The sequence below is a fragment of the Drosophila obscura genome, unplaced genomic scaffold (genome assembly GCF_018151105.1).
Source record: "Drosophila obscura isolate BZ-5 IFL unplaced genomic scaffold, ASM1815110v1 contig_46, whole genome shotgun sequence".
Taxonomy (NCBI): Eukaryota; Metazoa; Arthropoda; class Insecta; order Diptera; family Drosophilidae; genus Drosophila; species Drosophila obscura.
The window spans coordinates 920,335-937,883 of NW_024542835.1; the positions used below are offsets into that span (position 1 = coordinate 920,335).

Below are 17,549 nucleotides of genomic sequence, written 5' to 3' on the forward strand. Positions count from 1 at the left end.
AAAATATAAAATATGTATTGGTGGTAAGGACATCAGTCGGTGCGCTGGACGACCGTAAAAACTGGAGTAAAAAGTGGGATTAAAGAATGGTTAAGTTTGGAGATTTTTTAACTTAAGCAATTAAAGATAAAATTGGCTATTGGAAGCCGAACTGCAGCTGAATGCTACAATGGAGATAGCAGGTATCAACCGCGAGTTCTTGGATGAGTTCAAACGCGTTCAATTTCCTATTAGTTCGGCATTTGCAATGACAGTTTGCGGCTTAGATGTGAAAACACCAGGTTTTACACACAGACAACTAAACGTTTAATGTTCTCGCGTAGTCAAACCATCGAGCATTAACATAAAATGTTATATTCATTCATAAAATCCCATTCGCACTAGTTTCAGAAAATATAGCTATTTTCAATAGCCGATTTCCGGATAAGTTTTTCCAGCAATTTAGAAATTTCATTACTAGCTTTAAAATAGCTGAATTTTCAACACTACGAGCCAGTGTTGCCTTACGCCATGCTCACCTCATAACAAAACCACAAAATTTACTGTAAATGCTGAAATTTTTTTAAATGTTATTAAATATATAGCTTCAAATACAAGAACACCAGCTGACAGGGACCGCAGTCGTGTTGTGGGAAGCATACTTCAAAGAAAAGGTAAAGTCCTGCCGTTCACATGAAAGAGCGCAAGGCCTACATAATACACATACATACATATGTGAGTATTTAGTCGCTCTCACTTTCAAATAAAACTCTGGCGGCTCCATGGAAATGGCAAACCGGTCGCTGATAGCAGTTTCTCTCCGTGCTGCACTTACTGTCTACGTGGACTCCAACGCTAGTTGATCGTCAACTGCCCCTTGGACGTTAATCTTAAGGTATTTGTTTATCGCCTTTATAGTAGCGATACTCGGTGAGATTATGTACAAATATCAAAGGTGAATTTGGGGTCCAGGAGTTGGGCACGGCACTTGCTCGCAAAACTGGTGCACAACAACTAAACATATATATTGCTCGCCCTCTCGCCCTAGCCCTTCTTTTGATAGATCGTTTGAGAAGCCCAGCGCCGAAATGAGATTTCTGGGCAATGGAAAAGTGTTGTGGAACTTGGCAAGTTATTATTGTTAATTGTCTGCAATAATTCAAATAACTATCATCTCAACGCGATTCTCTTGCAGACAAAGAACTCCATCACTCATCAGTCGCCCAATGCGCTTGCCAAACTGCATCTGCTTCCCGCCAGCTACAGCAGCAGCAAGAACCCGCCCGCGCCACCGTCCGAGCCTAAGTCTTCTAAAGCTACACAGAAACAAAATCTCTTGACCTACCACGTCCTACCGCTGGAAGAAACATTGAATCGTTTCATCAGCACCGTCGAGCCCCTTCTGACACCTGACGAACTTAAGCTTCAAAAGAAAATTACTGAAGACTTCAAACATAAAGAGGGCGACAAGTTGCAAATGCTCTTGGAGGATGTGGGCAGCGCAGAGAAGAATTGGTTGGCCCATCGCTGGCTAAAGACCGCCTATTTGCAGTACCGGTCTCCAGTCACTGTCTACGTTAGCCCTGGAATGACTTTCCCAAGGCAAAAGTTCAAGGATGCGCATGCCGTTGTCGACTACACTTCCAAAGTTATCTTTGGCCTGGGCGAGTTTAACGACATTGTGCATGAGGGAAAAATCCCCGTCGTAAAGATGGGAAAAAACGAGCTGGACAATGGACAGTTTAGTAAAGTCTTTGGAACTTGTCGTATACCAAAACGACTTACAGATGAGCTTGTCTATAACCCCTGCTCCAACTATGTGGTTGTCATTCATAAGAATCATGTAAGCTAAGCAATGCTGTAGCTGAAATTTTGTATCACTCAAGTTGATCGATTTCCTCTATGTTATAGTTTTACAAAATGCGACTCTACAATAAGGAGGGAAAGCTGATTGCCGCTAGCTGTCTGGCCAGCCAACTGGAAGAGATTATGAACAAGGCGACAACAACTGGGGTGCCCTACGGCATTCTGACCACAGACTCGCGAGACAATTGGGCCGAGGCCTACGAGCAATTGTCATCATATCCAGGAAACAAAGCCACCCTCGACGCCATCCAAGGTGCTTTGTTCACCGTATCGATGGATGAGTGTACCGATCTTCCGGAAAGTGAAGAGACCAATGAACTGATTCTGGGGCTGATCCATGGCGGTGGCAGCAACGTGAATAGCGGCAACCGTTGGATGGATAAGACTATTCAATTAGTTGTGAATCCCAATGGAAATGTTGGCTTTACCTACGAGCACTCTCCAGCTGAGGGTCAGCCCATAGCCATGATGATGGACTATGTGGTTAAGAAGATGTAAGTGGAAAAAGAAAGCAAAACCACAAATATCACCAACGTATTTCTTTAGGAAGGAGGATCAATCTTTTGGCGAATGCGGTGCCACGGACAACTTCACTCCCGCTGAGAAACTCGCATTTTGTCCTATTAACGAATGCATCGAGCAATGGTTGTTCATTGCGAAGCGGAACATTGACAACCTCGTCTTTCAACTGCAGATGAAGGTGCTCAAATTTGAAGGCTATGGAAAGGGCTTCATCAAAAAACAGCGCCTGGGACCAGACAGCTTTGTGCAGATGGCGTTGCAGCTGGCATTCTACAAGTAAAGCTCATATCTTTTTCACTTGGAACCAAACATAATTAAGTATGTCTCAAATTTTTTGCAGAATGCACAATGAGCCAGCGGCGCAATACGAGTCTGCCCATTTGCGTATATTCGAAGGCGGGCGTACGGAAACCATACGGTCGTGTTCCAATGAATCTTTGGCCTTCTGTCTGGCAATGCAGGATGACAAAGCCACGAACAAGGAGCGTGTTGACAAACTACGTGCGGCGGTAAACAGCCATCAGACCTATACGAGGTTAGCTTTACAAGGCAAAGGTGTCGATCGCCATCTGCTCGGGCTGAAACTCATGGCTCAGGAGAACGGCAAGCCCATCCCGAAATTCTTCTCTTCGCCGGGTGTCGTCAAGTCTTCCCACTTTCGCATGTCCACCTCCCAGGTGGCCACGATATATGATGCCTTTATGGGCTATGGACCCGCTGTGGATGATGGCTACGCATGCTGCTATAACCCACGTGAACAAGACATCATCTTGGCTATATCTGCCTGGCGCTACTGTCAGGCGACAGATCACTTAAAGTTCGCCAAAATACTGCGACAGTCCTTCCTGCAAATGAAAGATGTATTAGAGAAATGTCCAGCCCCAGCCCCAGAGAAACCCGATAAGCCAAGATCCAAATTGTAGTGTCTATACATAAATATCTGGGCAAGCTAGAATACTTTTGGAGATCGATTATAAATCCCTGTCTGAAGGTTGGCAGGGCTCAGCTATTGTCTCTTGTTCTAAAGTTTGAGGAGAGAATTTAGTACTCACTTCTGCCATTAAAATCATTTCATATTACTTTAAATAAAACTACTTGTTTTTTGGCAAATAGTTACCATGATAGCATGATAAAGTGGTCCAATTCGACTTATTCGGATAAATGCTGGGCCTTTTCATGAAGAAATGGCACGAGATAGCTTCAAATGACTGATAATTATCATTCAATTATAATTGACGAGCATTATGGAGTCGGAGATGCCTTCGAGTGTTCACTTCGTACCAATGCAGAAATACACTCTTCGATCCGTGCGTTCCTTTGCATCTCGGAGGATACAAGACTTTAGCAGTGCATACGTTGATAGGTCGTTTTTGTGGTTGCCCCAAATCAAACGCGCCAATCGAGGAATTAACAATTACAGGATAGTTTATGTATACATATTGCTAAACAAAATCAATCAAGTGGCTCAGGCATACACTTAGCTCAATGGTTTTTCCAAAAATCGCATCTAGTCCTTTTTGCAATGGTAACAGCTACAGGATACGGCACTTTTAAAGATGACATTTCGAATTCCCTCAAAGCACAATACGCGTCGTTGTATCTGAAAGAAACAACAGAATCTTAAGATAAGATCAACACCGAAAGGGCTTAAGAATCAAAGAATCGACCCACCTCCTCTGATTTCATCATGTTGCAACATTGACCGACACTCACTACCGGCTTTGGTGGCTTGAACAGTCCAGTAAGCGAGGCCCCTGCCCAGGGGATCGAGGGTACAGAATATGATTCACAAAATCCCCGACAGGCATTGGTCGTTATGTTGAACTCCACACAATCAGGAATAGAAATCTTCCGCGTGTTGCCAACTTTGTGGCATCCAGGACGCAGCCAAACATCCTTGCCCGCCAAACTGCACTCGCCGGCAAAGAACCAGAAAGAGCAACAGAGCAATACAAACCACTGGGCCGACCTCATCTTGCCAACTGTTTGCTGCGCCCAGATACTCGCCTTGTTTTTATTCGAGCTGAACGAATTTAACGGCTGCGCAGAGCTACCGAAGGATATGGACCATCGCGACAATCGAATAAACCTAATGGCCGTGCAGGAGGGTAGGCAAGGGTTTGCATCTTGAATATTAAACCATGCTATGCTCAAGGCGTAAATAAAGAAAGTATGGCCTGTGCAGATCTATAAATAAATATGCTTATTTTATTGAAATGAAACTGGAATAGCACCAACAATAGCAAATGTTAAACTAACATAAGATTGATAATGGTTTTATTGCTTTTTAAAAATAGGACATGTCTGCAAGGGTGCTCCAAAAATCTGTTGAGTCGAGCGATGCGTGAGAGCTCGGATTAACGTAGCAAAGTATAATACAATCCCTATTTTGTGATTGGTATTTCTGAAGTGGAAGGAAAAGTTATAAGCATGATTTTTAAATGGGAGGCTAAAAGGACTGACCTCGTATCTGATCTATCTCTTATGGAATGCGGAAAAGAATCCTTAAAATGATATCCGAAGGCCTCCGAGTCTATTCAAATCATGGTAGTATAAGTTGTATGTTTACTCTATCACAGGAGTTGGGAAATACAGCCCGCACAAGCAAAAGTGTTCAATTTCATCAAAAGCCTAAACGTACAGGGGGATCTTCCACATACTCCTGCGGGCCGATACAAAAGATCAGAAATGGTTGTCATAAACGAATAAATGTTTGTGCTGGGCCCACAGTACAAGGAACTAAGTATGTGCTCAGTTTCAGTTCGAAACTCTTTAGTCTCATTTCGTTAGTGGCGAGAACAGCTTCGTTGTCGTTAAATATTTATTGAGCAGTATTCCTACACCAACACAATTTAGCCCAATCAATACGAATACATTTCATTCCGTTGCTCTGCTGCCAGCAGACTTTAATCGAGACACTGCCAAATGCATCGTAACCAAAACGTCGAACATTTTCACGGTGTGATTGAGGGCGTCCCACTGGTCCCAGATCTCCCATTTGAAGCCATGGAGGTGGACATGGAGATCAACTATCAGGGAGATGAGTTGTCCAATGGCGGCCTCGGGCTTGGGTCCACGCAGTCCTCTAGCAAGTCCTTGGCCCCCACAGTGAGCGATCAGGCGCTTAATACCCTCAATGAACTTCGCGAGGCTAATCTTTTGTGTGATGCAGAGATCTCAGTCGGGGAGCACGAGCATGCGTTCAATGTGCATCGTGCCATCATGTGCTCCTGCAGCTCCTACTTTCGGTAAGTCCAGTCAAGTGCAGTCAAGTCCCGACAAAGCCCCCAAGTCCAAACCGACCACATTTTCAAATTTCCGCTTTCCCACGCAAACTAGCGCACAGTTTACGGGCTTTAATGCCGTAAGTCAAGGATTTGGAGCGGAGGGGGGCGCCAGTGAACAGATCCACGTCGTCAACATACCGGGCGTCAGAGCATCCATCATGAACTGTGTAATCCAGTATGCCTACCTCCGCAAGACCAACATCTGCGACGACAACGTGCACGAGCTTCTCATATGTGCGGATTACGTGGGCATGGTGGGGCTAGTCAAGCAGTGCAAGGAGTACCTCAGCCGCACCCTTACGCCGGAGAACTGTGTCAGCATCATGGGATTTGCACGGTGAGTTGTGGAAGAAAAGGGAAGGGAAGGCAGTGCGACGAGTGCAGTGCAGTAATCCTCTCATAATTGGCTTCATCAGCTAAAACCCATTTTAATTGATTTTACATACCTGATTGGCGACAGCTTTCGGTTTCTGGACGACTTGCATGTGAAGGCGCGCAATTATACACTGCGGTATTTCACGGAGGTGGCAGCTCGCAATACGGACATCCTGGACATGAACGTGACTGACTTTTACGCCATAATTAGCGACGATGAGCTCAACACGCGGGAGGAGGACTATGTGTGGAAGATGTGTGTCAAGTGGATAGAACGGGATCCAGAGAACCGCAAAAAGCACGTTGCCCATTTGATGACAGGCGTACGTTTGGGTCTAATGACCCCAAAGGTGCGTATACAAATCCAAAACTCCAAATCTGCCACACAGCTGCCACTTCAATCAAAATTTATCGCAATCCGCAGTGCTTCATGGAGGAGGTGAAGGAGCACCCGTATGTCCTGCAGTGCGAGGAAGCCAAGCCGCTGATAGTGGACACCTTTAAATTCATGTATGACCTGGACTTTCTAAACCCACAGGCCGATGAGGTAATGTTAATAGTTAATGCTCTCCCTCTTACCTGCAGCAACTACTTATACGTCCCCTTTAATATGCCCTTTCAACCAAAGCTCACCACGCCGCCGCTGGCCATGCCTCGCTTGCCGCACGAGGTGATTTTTGCGATTGGCGGCTGGAGTGGTGGCACTTCAAAGGGTTGCATCGAGACCTACGACACGCGCGCTGACCGCTGGGTGAACATCAATGCCGAAGACCCAGCTGGACCCCGCGCATACCACGGCACCGCCGTAATCGGTTTCAAGATCTACTCCATTGGGGGCTACGACGGCGTCGAGTACTTCAACACATGCCGGGTCTTCGATGCCGTGAAGAAGAAGTGGAGCGAGGTCGCTCCAATGCACTGCCGCCGCTGCTACGTCAGCGTGGCTGAGCTGAATGGGATGATCTATGCGATCGGGGGCTACGACGGGCACAATCGATTAAACACTGTAGAGCGCTACAATCCCAAGACAAATCAGTGGTCCATAATTCCACCCATGAACATGCAGCGGTCTGATGCCAGTGCCTGCACCCTAAAGGGGCGTATCTATGCCACTGGCGGATTCAATGGCCAGGAGTGCCTGGACAGCGCAGAGTTCTACGATCCGACTACCAATGTGTGGACGCGAATAGCGAACATGAACCACCGTCGCTCTGGGGTGAGCTGTGTCGCCTTCAAGGGCCAGTTGTATGTGATTGGGGGCTTCAATGGCACCGCCCGATTGGCCACCGGGGAGCGGTTTGACCCGGAATCTCAGGCCTGGCACTTTATCAGGGAAATGAATCACTCGCGCAGCAACTTCGGCCTGGAGATCATCGATGATATGATATTCGCAATTGGGGGCTTCAACGGCGTCTCTACCATATCCCACACTGAGTGCTATGTGGCCGAGACAGATGAGTGGATGGAGGCCACGGATATGAACATTGTGCGCTCCGCACTGTCGGCCAATAATGTAGCTGGACTGCCCAACAAACGGGACTACATACACAAGGAGAGGGATCGCCTAATGGAAGAGCGCCGTCAGCGATTAATGGCCTCGGCCATGGCTCGAGACGAAGTTGGCCATGGAAATCCGCCACACTCGCTGGTGGCAACCAATGACGCGGCACTCGATGACTACGAGAGTCCCAACGATGACGAAGAAGGTAATGGTCAGCCGCAACTGGCACTGCAGCAGCTGGGCTTGCCCTTGCCCTTGCCCCTGCCCCCACTGCCGCTTGGACAGCCGGCCATTGCTGCTCCGGGTGGTGCCTTAGTGCTTGCCCATGCTCAAGCCCAAGCCCAACCCCAGCCTGGCCCAGGACAAGAAAATCGGGCGGTGGACGATCGCGGACAGGACAATAATCGGCGCTTTCGCGTGCAGCTGCGTAATCAGCGGTATGGTTCGGTTCATGAAATTCGTCGTCGAGCCTAGGCGCTGGCGCCATAGACGGCATACCGAATCCCACCCCCGGCCTTGACTCCCTACCCTGCCATATCCCCGTGAACCCCGGCTGAGACAACAAAGACACATATCACATTAGAAGATGCGTTAGCGTGGGCTGCAGTGTTTCCGGTAGAGAAATCATGCAGCGCAGCCCACGACCGTTGGAACCGTTTTTCGATATCTCTGAAACATAACAAGTTTATCCTTTCGGCCCCAATTCCTTTTTAAGCAACCGCAAAGTGTCCGAAATCTGTCGGGAGACGACAAGCAAACCGCCTCCAAGGCGCAAATCCAAATTTCAGTATACATCAAAATTGTACCGAAGCTATATCTAAATTCCTGGCATTGTGCAGACTTTAAATTAATAAATCGCTGCATTGTAATAGTAGTAAATGAATCCTTGCCATCAAATTATAATTCAAATTGGTAACGGCAACGGCTCGAGTAAGCGGAATGGAATATGCAAAATTTTGAGCTCAAAATCATTACAGGCGTTTTTTTGTACGCAAACCTGGGACGAGTTGGGTGGGTGGGCGAGTTGGCATAGAAATAAAAGAGCTTGCCCGCAGCGCAGTCGCTGTAATCGGAGCTGGGCTGGCATATAAAAAGAAGGCGTGAGGCGCCACAGTCAGCCACTACGCGGTCGTCCGCGAAGAGTCCACCTCTTAGACGGTTGCTTGAAACCAAGGAAAAATGGCTGGCTGTGCAGTTCTGTAAGGGTCATTAAGAACGGAGTTCTGCCTGGAAGGGGCCTGGACTCTGTCTAAAGCATATTTTACTCTCTTTTTCAGAATTTGGTTACTCTTCTTGGGGAACACCCCTGTTGCATGTCGTCGGCACGCAGTTGGTGGAGCTCCAACCCATCAAAAGTGGTCCGACAGTGGCTCCATTGGGCTGCCATCGACGCGTTTACACATACAAGGTAACCCAATCCGATTTGCTTGGCCGCGAGTGCTGGGATTATGTGAGCGTTTGGTCCTGTTGGGGCCGCTGTGACTCTAGCGAAATATCGGATTGGAAATTTCCATACAAACGCTCATTTCATCCCGTGTGCGTGCATGCCCAGCGGCAGCCAGCGGTAGCTATACTCAAAAACTGTCACCCCCAAGCCGATGAGGGCATAAGCAAGTATCACTACATGGAGGCGGTAAACTGCCACTGCCACACATGCTCCACACAGGACACCAGCTGCGAGGCTCCAGCTAATAACGTGCTGGACGAGGGAAGCAAGGCTGTCAAAGTCTTGACCCTCACTGGGGCCGATTCCGTGGACCTGGACTATTAGACGAACGTACATATAAACTGTTTTATGGTTCAGTGTAGTGCAGTACAGGGGCTTCTTCGGTTACAATAAAACATACTTTACAGCACGTTGCATTCAAAGCACACAACTGAGGCTTTTATACATTTTTTGGTGTAGCATCCAGTGCGTACTTTCTTAGCTACAAGAGTTTTGGTCTTAAAGCCTAAAGCCTGATGAACATGAAACGATCGTATGCGTCCAGATAAACCTAAGATATATATGTATTTATAATATAAAACAAAACTTCATATTACGTGGTCAAGCCCATCGAAGCGTCTACACAAGCGTCTACTGTGTGCTCGTGCCTGGCAAGCTTAGCCATCGTTATCTACAGGAATTTTGGACTTGAGTTGGTGCCTCTCTCCTGCGCTAACAGGTATAGGCAGTAGAGCGACGAGATGCCTAGCCCAACAGCGCCACCAAGTGCACACCTCCGTAGGCCAGCTTAAAAAACGATTGGAATCAATTAATTGTCACTTTTTGGGTAAAGTTGAGCCCCTCCCTCACCTGTGGATTTGTACAGCAGGCCTGTAGCAGAGCCCGCAATTATTGTGTTAACATGGTCATCCTCGCCACGAGCGTATTGCAAAAGCACACCGCACGCCGAATACAGCACCGCCAGGGTCCCTAGAGAGTTCGCCGTTCCAGAACCCTGCTTCATAATGTGGTTGATTAACCTGAGATTGGAGAGAAGCATGCGTGTTACAACAAATTGATATTGAATTTCATTATCTACTCACTGAGTTCGCCGCAGTTTTCCCGTCTGATTGAGCGCGTTGGTGGCTTTGAAACCATTGTATACTCCCGCTAAACCGCCAATGCCTCCGCCAATCATAACCGAAGTGCCAATCTGTGAGAAGGCTAGCTCAAAACGGCCACGCTGCTTGTTGGCTCCTTCCGGAAAGATGAACTCGGGCTGTGCCTGCTGCAGGAAGCGGGAATCGTAGTTGAGGTATGGCGAGACCGGAGCACTACTAAATTTGCTTGCACCCGGTGTGTAGTTTGATGTTGTTGCTTCTTCAGCTGCACCATGTGATTAGAAAGGAATAAACTAATGTATTTTCATTCAGGAAAAACCAACAGGTCAATCCACAGCTAGTACATATGTAACAAACGAGTCACATTGCGTAACGTAGTTCTTTGCTTACCGGCTGGCGCGGGCGCCAATGAAAATGGTTTCCTCAGAAAGTCGTCACTCATTTTTGAATTTGTGTGCTTGCTTTGCCAAGGGAATGATTATAATTTTGTTGTTTGGTCAGCCGGTCAATTGTAAAAAAAATCGCTTCGCACTACAGATGCAAACGATTTCCGCACGCTCTTGTTTTCTTAGTTTCGTTTCTAGTTTGTCAGCGTGACGTATGGGGGGTAGCACGCCTGATGTTGAGCACTTTCGATACATCAAATTTGTTATATTAAACTATCGCGATGTCGGAAATGTCATTTTAAAAATACCGATATATCGGTCAAATATTCCCAATTTTCTGTTCCTGCTTTTATAAATTCCAATATTTTACGTTCATTTCAGCGACTTTAAGAAACTAGTTTTGTTGCATTTTCATGAAACAGGCTACATTTGTTCTCCATCACCAGTTTGACGTACAGACGATGATTCTATTGGATATAATCGTCGACGAAACAGTCCCACCAATAGTATCAATAGTAAAAAGTATCGTCCATATCTCTGACTGTTTTGTTTTCATTGTTCGCTGGGCTGTGTTCGTTGCCTTGAGTTTAGATGTGTTGTTTTGTCCTTAAGATAATAATTCCTATTTCCTAATTGAAATAGAACAAGGTAGATATATGTAAAGTGTGTGTGAGTGCGTGTGTGTGCGTACGCGAGCGCTGCGGTGCCTAGAAAGGACAACAACTGACCAACATCAAAGCCTTTTTAACCAACAAATCATTTGTTGTGTGATTGCTGGACGGGAGAGTCAGCAGGGGCGAAAAAGGTGCCGGCGTTTCTGGAGTGTATTTATTTTGCTTTTGCTTTGAACTCGCATCAAATGTCTTCAACCGAAGTCAAGCTGTCTCGTCTGCTGATCCTGGCGCAAAAGTTTAACAATTTCTATCTGACAGGTAAGATAATGATGCACTTTAGCGGAAAATGCACAAAAACCGGGCCCTGAAAATAGGTTTGGTCATTGCCTTCCGGGTGTGGATGTGTACATATGTACGTATGTATGTGCATGTTGGATTGTGGTGGGTGGTGCTTGTGGAAGACTTCAACTGATTCAGAGGCAGTCGACATATACATACGTACGTGTACTAGTACTGCTGTTTATCGATTAGTTTGTTTACTTGCCTGTGTGGGTGCGTATGTGTATGCCAGTGCGTTTCTGATTCCGCAGCCTGCTGTGTGCTGGCCTGCTCGACCGAGCTAGACCTCCTGCAACCTGCAATTTAATCACAAAGTGGATTACACCAAATTGTTCAACAGCTACCTACATACATGCATATGTACATATTCTGTTCCCTATCAGCTTACATTCACTGTAAACTGTAATAACTACCGCTAACAGAATTCAATAGAACGCCAATCGAGCCAGAGCTCTTATGCAAGATCATTTTTATCAAGCGGAACACAAGAGCTAAATATACATTGTATATACATATGTACATATCTGTACATCTGTGCATACATAATACAGCCAGCCTAATTGGTTTCTTATAATTGGGAACCTTGGCTCCGTAGCGCTTGGATGTCATTGTCAGCCATCCGTTTATGTCTCCTTGTTTGTTGCAAAAAGATTTTCCACGCGTCATCTTGGGCCGATCAAAGCGTTTGACCAGGAGGGAGAAACGGCAGGGGGAACTCTGAAAACGCACACACTCACAGCCAAGTTTTTACATCCAGAGCCGCCTTTCGAACAGTTTCCGACGAATGTTAACTGTACATATATAAATACATATATACACCTGTATGTGTGGTGGTGTGTCATTTAATTAACGATTACCCTTACTTAAGCTATCTCTGTAGGAAGTTTTCTTCCTGATAAGCAGTGTTCCAAAACTAAGCTGCCATAAGCACCTAAATCACGTATAAAACCAAAATTGTTATCGTATTGTTTAGCTATTAGCAAATATGTTCCTTTCAAAAATTGGGGTATCAGGAGAAACCCGTTCTATCAGCTATCGAATTTTGGTGAACCATTATCATAAGGAATATGTATGTATGTATGCAATGATTTATATGAAGCAGCTGTTTCCCAAAAATCTGCACTGAAGCTTTTGTGCTGAACCTGTGGCCCAGCTCGTACAGTAAATATATTAGTGGTTGTGTTCTTGAAATAAACTCAGAATAATCTAAAGTAAATCCAAACAATTTGCGGAAACGACCATTCAGTGTTCGTAAACTGGCAAAATTGAAAGAAGAGCCAAAAGTGTCTCGCTTGAACACAAATCAGTATCTGCAGAACAATTTTTGCTTGGGAGTACATATTTGCTATTTTTATAACCAGGAAACAGGTGTAAACTAGAAACTGTAATCGCATTCCTCACTAAAGGCCGTATCTAATCGGAATGGGCGTGCTTTAAGGGTTTGCAATTAATAACACTACTCGACAAAACCGAACTTTTTTTTCCTCAAGGATCCAAACCGACTTTTTCTGATAGATATGGGGCTTTAAAATTTTTTAAAGAATTATGGTTTTTTTTCTATGGCAGAACTTTTTTTTGAAGAATTTTTGAAGTCTGGTATTTTTTAAGCTTTTTTCAGAGGTAGCGATAGTTTTTTTCACATAACTTTAATATCTTACGTCTGGTTGTACAGAACTTTGATATTTTGAAAAGGTAATTAAAACAGCTAGAAGTTGAGCCCAAATACTTTGTGATTTCAGCTTACCGTCTGGGAAATATAAAGCATTGAAATGCAAAAATTATGATTTTTGTGGGGTATTTTTAACGAAATTTTGACTTTAAAAACTCAGGAAAAGTCGAAAAAAAATTATATCTTGTGTCCTCTATTTTTTTGTGTATAGGTGCGTTAATTTGGCGTCGTTTAAGGTATCGCTCATTAAGATCTATGGAGACACTTTGGAGCTAAAATTCGTTAACCAAACCTAAAATATGGAAAAAATGAACAAAGCAAACGAGCAAGGGTTGTACATTTGGTACCTGATCGCGTTCCTTTGTTCATTTTTTCCATATTTTAGGTTTGGTTAACGAATTTTAGCTCCAAAGTGTCTCCATAGATCTTAATGAGCGATACCTTAAACGACGCCAAATTAACGCACCTATACACAAAAAAATAGAGGACACAAGATATAATTTTTTTTCGACTTTTCCTGAGTTTTTAAAGTCAAAATTTCGTAAAAAATACCCCACAAAAATCATAATTTTTGCATTTCAATGCTTTATATTTCCCAGACGGTAAGCTGAAATCACAAAGTGTTTGGCATCAACTTCTAGCTGCGTCAATTATCTTTTCAAAATAGCAAAGTTCTTTACAACCAGACGTAAGATACTAGAGTTATGTGAAAAAAACAAGCGTTACCTCTGAAAAAAGCTTTAAAAAAAATACCAGTTTTCAAAAATTCTTTAAAAAAAAGTTCTGCCATAGAAAAAAAAAAAAATATCATCAAACCATTTCTAAGCCCCAAATCTTTAAGAAAAAGTTCGTTTTGTTCCTTGAGGAAAAATCGTGTTGACTAGTGTAATTAACTGAACGTATATTCTTTGAGAGCCATAGAGAGATCTTGAGATCAATAGAAGAGAATTATTAATGAAATCTGTATCATTGGATAACGAGAATCATAGGAACTTGATGTTTTTTTTAAATTAGTACTTTAAATAAAGAATTAGTAGCGTATATCTTGCAATCGAAATAGAGTACAAATCACTCTTACTTCACTGGCTTTTAATGTACTTATTTATGAATGTTTTTATGGGGATACGAGATTAGACGCATCGTTTGTGCTGTTTGGAAAACATCGCAAAGACTGTAGCAATCACGTGCTAAATACACTCTCTACTAAATAAAACGAGTGCTATTCTGAGTAGATTATTCTGAGTTTATTTCAAGAACACCACCACTGATGTATTCCCTGTACGAGCTGGGCCACAGGTTCAGCACAAAAGCTTCAGTCCAGATTTTTGGGAAACAGCTGCTTCATATAAATCATTGCATACATACATACATATTCACTATGATAATGGTTCACCAAAATTCGATAGCTGATAGAACGGGTTTCTCCTGATACCCCAATTTTTGAAAGGAACATATTTGCTAATATGTACATACATACATAAGAATGTATGTATATGTACATATTTATTCATAATTTTCGTTAAATTTGTAACCTGGAAACTGATTTGGCGGCATACGTCAGCATATTCAATAAATGATAATCTTCACAACTAACAGGCTTTCACAAGGGCGATATACGTCCGTTCCTGGTTGAGGGTCAACAAGTTGGTCTCATAAAATCGGATGTTCTAAAGCAGCTTGTTAAGTATCCTGAAGTGTTCTGCATACGTGACTGTGAGCAGACGAAACAGGTAGGTCTTTTGCGGTTATCTAAAGTGCATTCACATGTCCTTTGCTAATACAAATATTATATATCATTCACCCAAGGGCCTGGTGGAGCTGAACCCGGCATTCCGTGACTATAATGAGCGCACAGAGCAGCTGGAGAAAGTATTGCGTAACCTGCGCAGCGAGGGATTGTTCCCGGCTCTGCAGGGATGGCGGGATGAGTACTTCGAGGTGAAGTCCGAGCACAGGGCCTTGCTAAAAATGGAGCGGGCGGCAACGCCCCTGTTTGGAGTACGCAAATATGGCGTCGACATCAACGGCTATGTGAGGCATCCGACGCAAGGCTTGTGCATTTGGCTGCAGCAGCGTTCCAATACCAAAGAAACGTGGCCAGGCAAGTGGGATAATATGGTGGGGGGCGGCCTATCTGTGGGCTTTGGCATTAAGGAGACGGCTATTAAAGAAGCCGCTGAGGAGGCATCCATTCCATGTGATCTTGTCAAGAACCTAGTGTCAGCCGGATGTGTCTCTTTCTTCTTTGAAAGTCGACAGGGGCTTTTCCCCAACACGGAGTACGTGTTCGACTTGGAGCTGCCTCTTGACTTCGTTCCCCACAACGCTGATGGCGAGGTGCAGGCCTTTGAACTGCTACCAGCCAAGGAGTGTGTGGAGCGAGTGTTTACGCCGGACTTTAAGACAACCTCTGCGCCGGTGGTGATCGACTTCTTAATACGCCACGGTCATATTACGGCTGATGACGGTGAGAACCCAACTGAGATTGTTACCCATAGACAATAGTCTTGATTCCGAATTCTTTCAGTGGTAGACTTCACGCAAATTGTGGAGCTCTTGCATGTCCCCTTGCAATCACTTTACATATATAAGACGCGCCTAGAACAGATACAGAAGCAACAGCAACAGGAAAAAAAGCAGCCCAACGATGACAGCAACTGCAACCGTGCCAGTTCGCCGATTAAGCCGTTGGAGAACGGACACAAGAAGGCAGCCTAATCTTCATGGGACTAAGTAGTGCATTCTACTATATACATATACATATGTACGAGTATATGAACGAGACTGCTTATGTAGTGGGATTTCTAAGGTCCAAGCCAACAGTCAAACGTAATGCATGCATGTATTACACAAACCAAAATAACCAAACAAATCGACAGATGTATAAACTACTAATCTAAATCTAAACTAATTACTACTATAATGGCAAGAACACTTAAAGTTAAATCCTATTTTTTATGTTGAACGTCAAAGTATGTGCTGTTTCTATTGGTATACGCAAACATATACATATACATATTATTTACAATATTTATTATATATACACATACATATATATACCTAATGTCCCATGTATTTGACAAACGACAATGACATGACATCTATTAAGTAATAGTTTTGTGCTCTGATATTCCATTTATCCATGTGACGCCACATTCTTAAAGTTTTTGTGAACAATACGGACAACTATGTATTAAGTTATATGGAATATGCCTATATAACATTAATGTATATGCGATAGTTAAAATATTAAAATTGTATAACGATATTAAATGACATTTACTATTATATGTGTGTACCAAAGTGCTCAAACGTAAAAACGCGAAGTAATTTTAATTTTCTGTTGAATTTGTATAAAATGTTTCCCCTAATAAAAGGATAAAACAATAGAACCGATATTCACATTTCTTTAGTTTTATTTACCAAAATGTTGGCCTAGCCCCTATGGCGAATGCGAAATTGATTTGTAAGTGACCTGTCTAGGGCTGCAAACATTTTCAAACCAAATAGTTGTGCGCCAAATTAAACGAATCGATAAAACAGTGATGGGAAATACTCACGCAGCCCTGTTTGAACGTCAACGGCAAAGTGGCAACTCTGCTCAGGTAGTTCAACAACGTGGCAACTTTGTGCAGGTAGCCATCTTTCTTTCTTTCCCCAACTTCACGACCGCGTGGACGTCGATACGTAAAAGGTTAGGTGGTTTTGTGCCCAAAATACACTAAATAATTTATTTATATTCAATGCAAAGCGCGTGCAACTTTGCACTGGAGTGCTATGCGTGTAAATGCGATGTTAAACGCTTCTAACAGTGCTGTTTTTTGCAGGGAACTACACATTACAAAATGACCAACTCAAAGGGCTATCGTCGCGGCACCAGAGACATGTTCTCTCGCCCCTTCCGCAAGCATGGTGTAATTCCGCTGTCCACATATATGCGCGTCTTCAAGATTGGTGATATTGTCGACATCAAGGGACATGGTGCTGTGCAAAAGGGTCTGCCCTACAAAGCCTACCATGGCAAGACCGGCCGCATCTTTAATGTAACGCAGCATGCAGTGGGTGTCATTGTAAACAAACGTGTGCGCGGCAAGATCCTAGCCAAGCGCGTTAATGTGCGCATCGAGCACATTCACCACTCAAAGTGCCGTGAGGATTTCTTGCGTCGCGTGAAGGAAAATGAGCGCCTGCTCAAGGATGCCAAGGAGAAGGGACAGTGGGTCACCCTGAAGCGTCAGCCTGAGCAGCCAAAGAAGGCTCACTTCGTCAAGAAACTGGAGGAGCCCATCGCCCTGGCACCAATTCCATACGAATTCATTGCCTAAGCTCATAAATAAACGGATTGTGTTTGCTATTTGTCTAGATTCGTTAATTCAAGTGTAAAAAAGAATTGATTTTCTATACAATTGTAAACAATGCATTTTCTTGTTGGGAAAAAATATCTCTTCGATAAACAGCTGCTAT

At 44.1% G+C, this 17,549-nt stretch overlaps 7 protein-coding genes across 14 annotated transcripts; 5 read left to right on the forward strand and 2 right to left on the reverse strand.

Annotated features, from left to right (window-relative positions):
* The first annotated feature begins 501 nt into the window (after nucleotides 1-501).
* LOC111074582 (carnitine O-acetyltransferase-like) lies at nucleotides 502-3,447 on the forward strand. 7 transcript variants are annotated; one of them, XM_022367403.2, is made up of 6 exons: nucleotides 505-934; nucleotides 1,028-1,106; nucleotides 1,175-1,822; nucleotides 1,891-2,339; nucleotides 2,392-2,643; nucleotides 2,708-3,447. In XM_022367403.2, the coding sequence occupies exons 1-6, from the start codon at nucleotides 918-920 to the stop codon at nucleotides 3,288-3,290; spliced, it is 2,028 nt and encodes a 675-aa protein (XP_022223095.2). In that variant the 5' UTR covers nucleotides 505-917; the 3' UTR covers nucleotides 3,291-3,447. The 7 variants fall into 7 exon arrangements, with proteins under 7 accessions (XP_022223102.2, XP_022223095.2, XP_022223096.2 ...); XM_022367404.2 differs by having other exon boundaries at nucleotides 1,043-1,106; XM_022367405.2 differs by having other exon boundaries at nucleotides 505-874.
* Nucleotides 3,448-3,769: 322 nt separating this feature from the next.
* Nucleotides 3,770-4,360, reverse strand: LOC111074583 (thyrostimulin alpha-2 subunit). The gene is made up of 2 exons (XM_022367411.2): nucleotides 4,039-4,360; nucleotides 3,770-3,967 (listed from the first exon to the last, which is right to left on the reverse strand). Exons 1-2 carry the CDS (start codon nucleotides 4,339-4,341, stop codon nucleotides 3,875-3,877), a joined length of 396 nt encoding a protein of 131 aa, XP_022223103.1. The 5' UTR covers nucleotides 4,342-4,360; the 3' UTR covers nucleotides 3,770-3,874.
* A 770-nt stretch (nucleotides 4,361-5,130) lies between these two features.
* Nucleotides 5,131-8,442, forward strand: LOC111074580 (kelch-like protein 10). The gene is made up of 5 exons (XM_022367402.2): nucleotides 5,131-5,615; nucleotides 5,707-5,991; nucleotides 6,115-6,379; nucleotides 6,454-6,576; nucleotides 6,658-8,442. Exons 1-5 carry the CDS (start codon nucleotides 5,293-5,295, stop codon nucleotides 8,002-8,004), a joined length of 2,343 nt encoding a protein of 780 aa, XP_022223094.1. The 5' UTR covers nucleotides 5,131-5,292; the 3' UTR covers nucleotides 8,005-8,442.
* On the forward strand, nucleotides 8,117-9,407 carry LOC111074602 (thyrostimulin beta-5 subunit). The gene is made up of 2 exons (XM_041595295.1): nucleotides 8,117-8,120; nucleotides 8,808-9,407. Exons 1-2 carry the CDS (start codon nucleotides 8,117-8,119, stop codon nucleotides 9,299-9,301), a joined length of 498 nt encoding a protein of 165 aa, XP_041451229.1. The 3' UTR covers nucleotides 9,302-9,407.
* A 109-nt stretch (nucleotides 9,408-9,516) lies between these two features.
* LOC111074601 (mitochondrial import inner membrane translocase subunit Tim23) lies at nucleotides 9,517-10,689 on the reverse strand. The gene is made up of 4 exons (XM_022367439.2): nucleotides 10,468-10,689; nucleotides 10,060-10,342; nucleotides 9,827-9,996; nucleotides 9,517-9,763 (listed from the first exon to the last, which is right to left on the reverse strand). The coding sequence occupies exons 1-4, from the start codon at nucleotides 10,517-10,519 to the stop codon at nucleotides 9,648-9,650; spliced, it is 621 nt and encodes a 206-aa protein (XP_022223131.1). The 5' UTR covers nucleotides 10,520-10,689; the 3' UTR covers nucleotides 9,517-9,647.
* A 316-nt stretch (nucleotides 10,690-11,005) lies between these two features.
* LOC111074597 (uncharacterized protein YJR142W) lies at nucleotides 11,006-16,481 on the forward strand. 2 transcript variants are annotated; one of them, XM_022367434.2, is made up of 4 exons: nucleotides 11,006-11,395; nucleotides 14,682-14,815; nucleotides 14,892-15,552; nucleotides 15,619-16,481. In XM_022367434.2, the coding sequence occupies exons 1-4, from the start codon at nucleotides 11,323-11,325 to the stop codon at nucleotides 15,801-15,803; spliced, it is 1,053 nt and encodes a 350-aa protein (XP_022223126.1). In that variant the 5' UTR covers nucleotides 11,006-11,322; the 3' UTR covers nucleotides 15,804-16,481. The 2 variants fall into 2 exon arrangements, with proteins under 2 accessions (XP_022223126.1, XP_022223125.1); XM_022367433.2 differs by having other exon boundaries at nucleotides 11,007-11,395; nucleotides 15,613-16,481.
* Nucleotides 16,482-16,677: 196 nt separating this feature from the next.
* LOC111074603 (60S ribosomal protein L21) lies at nucleotides 16,678-17,498 on the forward strand. Its single transcript, XM_022367441.1, has 2 exons — nucleotides 16,678-16,779; nucleotides 16,913-17,498. The coding sequence occupies exon 2, from the start codon at nucleotides 16,931-16,933 to the stop codon at nucleotides 17,408-17,410; it is 480 nt and encodes a 159-aa protein (XP_022223133.1). The 5' UTR covers nucleotides 16,678-16,779; nucleotides 16,913-16,930; the 3' UTR covers nucleotides 17,411-17,498.
* The last annotated feature ends 51 nt before the right edge of the window (nucleotides 17,499-17,549 follow it).

Coding starts and splice junctions, on each gene's coding strand:
- LOC111074582 (XM_022367403.2), top strand. Junction 1,107..1,174: donor GAAAAGTGTTGTGGAACTTG/GCAAGTTATTAT, acceptor ATTCTCTTGCAG/ACAAAGAACTCCATCACTCA. Junction 2,644..2,707: donor TTGCAGCTGGCATTCTACAA/GTAAAGCTCATA, acceptor AATTTTTTGCAG/AATGCACAATGAGCCAGCGG.
- LOC111074583 (XM_022367411.2), bottom strand. CDS start 4,341: ATGAGGTCGGCCCAGTGGTTTGTATTGCTCTGTTGCTCTTTCTGGTTC. Junction 3,968..4,038: donor ACATGATGAAATCAGAGGAG/GTGGGTCGATTC, acceptor TGTTTCTTTCAG/ATACAACGACGCGTATTGTG.
- LOC111074580 (XM_022367402.2), top strand. CDS start 5,293: ATGCATCGTAACCAAAACGTCGAACATTTTCACGGTGTGATTGAGGGC. Junction 5,616..5,706: donor TCCTGCAGCTCCTACTTTCG/GTAAGTCCAGTC, acceptor CACGCAAACTAG/CGCACAGTTTACGGGCTTTA. Junction 6,380..6,453: donor TGGGTCTAATGACCCCAAAG/GTGCGTATACAA, acceptor CGCAATCCGCAG/TGCTTCATGGAGGAGGTGAA.
- LOC111074601 (XM_022367439.2), bottom strand. CDS start 10,519: ATGAGTGACGACTTTCTGAGGAAACCATTTTCATTGGCGCCCGCGCCA. Junction 9,997..10,059: donor GGAAAACTGCGGCGAACTCA/GTGAGTAGATAA, acceptor CTCCAATCTCAG/GTTAATCAACCACATTATGA. Junction 9,764..9,826: donor CCTGCTGTACAAATCCACAG/GTGAGGGAGGGG, acceptor TCGTTTTTTAAG/CTGGCCTACGGAGGTGTGCA.
- LOC111074597 (XM_022367433.2), top strand. CDS start 11,323: ATGTCTTCAACCGAAGTCAAGCTGTCTCGTCTGCTGATCCTGGCGCAA. Junction 11,396..14,681: donor TAACAATTTCTATCTGACAG/GTAAGATAATGA, acceptor CACAACTAACAG/GCTTTCACAAGGGCGATATA. Junction 14,816..14,891: donor ACTGTGAGCAGACGAAACAG/GTAGGTCTTTTG, acceptor CATTCACCCAAG/GGCCTGGTGGAGCTGAACCC.
- LOC111074603 (XM_022367441.1), top strand. CDS start 16,931: ATGACCAACTCAAAGGGCTATCGTCGCGGCACCAGAGACATGTTCTCT.